This window comes from Bison bison, unplaced genomic scaffold (assembly GCF_000754665.1).
Source record: "Bison bison bison isolate TAMUID 2011002044 unplaced genomic scaffold, Bison_UMD1.0 scf7180017864034, whole genome shotgun sequence".
Lineage (NCBI taxonomy): Eukaryota > Metazoa > Chordata > Mammalia > Artiodactyla > Bovidae > Bison > Bison bison.
Window position 1 is genome coordinate 6,430,310 of NW_011494606.1, and position 4,234 is coordinate 6,434,543.

The following is a 4,234-nucleotide window of genomic DNA, read 5'->3' on the forward strand; positions in this document are numbered from 1 at the left end:
GTGGACTCTTAAGTTCCCCGTTCCAGCTCTGAAATTCTGTGGTCCCTTAGTTGGCAGAAATGACCTAGACATTCCTTCTTGGCTCCTAATTTTGTGGTTCTGTAGTATTACCAAAACTTGATTGCTGATAATATCAAATATAAATTTCTGTGTGCCTTTCTTGGTGACTTTTTACAGATGCATTTGATAAAGAATATAAGATGGCATATGATCGTCTCACACCCAGTCAAGTCAAGAGCACCCACAACTGCGACAGGCCGCCAAGCACAGGGGTGATGGAATGCCGGAAGACCTTTGGAGAACCTTATCTTTAAGATATGTGTGTATACTTTCAATATGTATTGTATAGTCAGTGTATAAAACAACACTTTTAGACTCTAAACTTTTTTCTTCGATTTTTGAAAACACATTTGTAAGATGTTTCAGGAGGTTCAGATAGCTTATGTACAGAGTGTCTTAAGAAGAAAATAGTGACAAGTGGGAGAGAGCCACTTTATGTCTCATTTCTTTTCTTCTTCTTCTCCAGTAACAATTAAGTACTTTTGTGATAAAAAAAAAAAAATCCCTAAACAAAATTAGTCCCCATAAAATAAGACAGCTGTTTAATGGATTCTCTTGGAAGAGGCAGATTGAAAAATCATGTATGGAACATAAACAAATGTAAGATCAGAGTATCTCCTGTTTTCATAGACTGCTCAAATGTTTTGACCATGAAGTTGTATTATACGTATTTTAAATTGTTTATAGTAAGTTGATATTTTTTTAATTTTTAAACTTAATATAGCAAACAAAATGAACTTAAACTTATGAAGCAAGGCAGTTAAGTGCTTATTTTCCTTGTCTGCTGCTATGTGAAGTAATTAGTGCAGCTGCAGATCTCTATATGTATATCTATATTTTTTTTATTACTTGGAAGAATGATTCCAAAATGTCAGTGCTAACGTCAGTGTTGTCCCAGGATCGCACGTTAGAACTCCTGAGCCTGACTGCAGTGGGTGAGGCATGGCAGGGCGCACATCGCCCAGACGGACTCACTGAGCCTTGTGGGAGGAAAGCCAGAGAGGTTCTAAGTCTGCTTCTGCAAAATCAGGTTCAGTATACCATGGTTCCAGAATTTTCTCTACTGCTACTAGATGCATACCATACACAGGGGAAATAGCTTACACAGCCAAATATCAATTTAAATTTTAATATTCTACATGAACATTTATGTTGGGGAATATGTCAGTTTATCCCAAATTTTACCTTTATTTTAATATCTAAAATATTGGGTATGGTGCAAATTATAGTATATTTATCTGGAATATGACCTACTGGAGTATTGTTTATATATATTATATATAAATATTCAAAATATTTTTTCAAAGGTAGAAAAATAATAACTCACTAAAAGGACAGCCAGATAGAATTTCCCATATTGAGGAACTTGGCTTTTTTAATAAGCCTTCTGAATCTGGTTTATGAAATCTAAATCTAAAATATCCAGAAATAAGACAGTAAATTGAATGTTTAAGTACCATGGGTATTAAATAGAATCGTAAAAAATTCTTGTAGTCCCATCATTTCTAAGATCACTTTCTTTCAATAATTTCTGATTAAAAAAAGGTATCCTTTAGCTGTTAGAATTATATATTTTAATGTTCATGTAGTATGTGTTTGTACATTGTCATAATGAAGGAATTCTCTAGCCAATGTCAAAGAAGGAAAAAATGAATGGTCCTAAATTAGATGTGTCAAAGCCGGTAGGGTTCAGGACATTCGGACTTGGAGATATCTTACAATCCTGAGACTCAGAACCATTCAGCTGTAGAAAAAACACTTTTGTGTAAACCCCATTGGTGAATAACACCAAGCTGAAACATTTCACAGCTTTCTACTCTGGGAAATAATGGGGAAAACTTAAAAATGTAAAATTTACTTCAGTTAGTTTGGGGCTGAACTTGCTTACTTGAAAAATCTGGTGCTATGCACATGTATCTGCTTCTCCTTTGTAAATATCACTCTTGTCTTATCCTTCTTTACTATTTAGGTCCACACTCACAATCTAATTCAGTCTTACGGTCTCAGAATCATAATCATTTGAAAATTATTCAGTGAGAGAAACATTTGATAGGTGAGGCTTTTGGCATTGGTGACAAGCATCCATCCAAACAGAATTCTAGGGTTCTAGTCTGTTTTGCTGTTACTGTTTTGTTTTGTATAAGAACAGCTTTCACTATTGATTACCTTGTCTTTAACACAAGCAATATATATATGAATAGCAGTTTATTGATTTCAAATATCTAACCAAAAAAAGTAAGGTAAAGCCCATTCTTGATGATTCAGACTCATCTGGAAAAGTGAATGTAATTCCCCCCCACCCCCACCCCCGACACCAAGTTTTGTTTCTGCTTTTGGTTGGGTTCTATTCCCCCCGTTTTTAATCCCCAGGGAATATTATTTGTACAGATTTACTCTCTCAAAACCTAAAACATGAATAGAAAGTGGTAAATCCTGATCAAAAGAAAATATGTAGATTATCCTTTAAAATAACTCCATACAAACATTTCTTCAGTTTTCTGTTGACCATACATTGTAGAGAATTATGGTCAATCACGTTGGAAAGAAATACCCTTTTACTACATTATCTTTTATTTTCTCCTAGTTTTGTTTATATGTTTACTAGTTGAAAATAAATCATGCCGTGTCCTGGTATAACTTGTTTACTACTTACTACTTCCTTCCATTGTGTTTTGAATGTCACACATTTGTATATCATATTTGAATATTCAGTTTTTTCCTCTTGAAAGGGAGTTATACAGTAGTCTGATTTTTTTTCTAATTGCGGGGCGGGGGGGGGAGATTTTTTGCTTTAAAATCCTAAAGCCACTAGCTTATTTATTATAAGGTTTTCTAATAAAATCTTTCCATTTTTGTACGTGGAGAAACAGCCCCTGAAAATGCTGGTTCAGAATTTTAAGTGATAAGCTTTTTTTCTTTTATGCTGGTGATTAATGATACTTTAGTGCAACTAGCCAGTGCTACATATATAAGTTATATTGTACTTCTACATATTTTGTAAGTACATGGTAAGAAAGTAACCAGTTGTGTGATAATGTGCAGTAGCCCAGCTTTATTTTTCTCTCACTGGAACTTGGAAGCTGCTGTTAGGCACTGTATCACTGAGCAGGAAGGGAAAGGCTGCCTCGTTGAGGTCCTTGGTCTGCCTTTGTGCTAGTCTTAGCATGCTCTGCCCTTCCTGTTAAGATATGTCTAAGTTTTATTTCAGAATTGAATTCTTTGGTGCCTGCAGGTCAGTTTACCTTAATATCCTCAGTGCTTGGTATCTTCTTACCCCTTCATACTACCTTCTTTCTCTGAAGAGTAAGTACATTTGCCGGCTTAATTATTATTTACAAAGTTAGTATTGCACAAATTAATATGGCAATTTCTGTCTGACTCAAAAAGTCCATGTGCATGTGTGAGATGGTAACAGACTTTTCAGATAAAGTTACTGTAGCCTTTCCACAGTTGCTATTCATTTGGATGGCTCTTTCCTTTTGCATTTAAAGATTTTCTCTTCAAACACAGTACTGTGATAAAACCACTGGAGCAACTGATGGAATTTTCTGTAAATGAAATTCTCCATATTGACCGGCTCATCCCAGAAGGCCCTGAGGACAGCCTTAGGCCAGGGTGTCCTGCTTGGCTCTAGTGACTCCACAGGGATGGGCAACCCTGATCATGGGCCCTCTCTTTGTACTTTTCATGGTCAGTTCAGTTCAGTCGCTCAGTCGTGTCTGACTCTTTGTGACCCCATAGACTGCAGCACGCCAGGCTCCCCTGTCCATCACCAACTCCCAGAGCTTGCTCAAACTTGTGTCCGTGGAGTCTGTGATGCCATCCAACCGTCTCATCCTCTCTCATCTCATCCTTATCTCATACTTTTCATGGTAACCAGGCCAAAAGTACACTGCAAGCTGCATCTGCAGCGGGACTTTCCTACAAAAAGGGGGTCAGAGCTAAGGATATTCTGTGAGCCATAAGGCCAACTTGTTTTACAAATGCATCTACCAAGCTATGTCTTAAATACTAAATTCCAATTCTTGCCTCTTTTGGTACTCAATCTTTAAACAGTAATTGGGATATAGAATTTTTATGATACTTTATAGTATCATAAAAGGCCATGCTTCTAATTTGATAGAAACATTTTCAGATCTATATGAGAATATAATGTTCAAAATGTATAGTAACT

The 4,234-nt window shown here is 36.1% G+C and overlaps 2 protein-coding genes across 3 annotated transcripts in view; one reads left to right on the forward strand and one right to left on the reverse strand.

Annotated features, from left to right (window-relative positions):
- Positions 1 to 1,537, forward strand: part of DENND4A (DENN/MADD domain containing 4A) — a 94,270-nt gene extending 92,733 nt beyond the window's left edge. For both annotated transcript variants that reach the window (XM_010834551.1, XM_010834552.1), the window contains exon 32: positions 178 to 1,537. In XM_010834551.1, coding sequence (XP_010832853.1) covers positions 178 to 314 — 137 coding nt within the window. In that variant the 3' untranslated portion in view covers positions 315 to 1,537. The remainder of the gene's footprint in view (positions 1 to 177) is intronic.
- A 228-nt stretch (positions 1,538 to 1,765) lies between these two features.
- The window catches only part of SLC24A1 (solute carrier family 24 (sodium/potassium/calcium exchanger), member 1), a 31,592-nt gene continuing 29,123 nt past the window's right edge, over positions 1,766 to 4,234 (reverse strand). Inside the window, exon 10 of the mRNA XM_010834549.1 lies at positions 1,766 to 1,878. Coding sequence (XP_010832851.1) covers positions 1,791 to 1,878 — 88 coding nt within the window. The 3' untranslated portion in view covers positions 1,766 to 1,790. The remainder of the gene's footprint in view (positions 1,879 to 4,234) is intronic.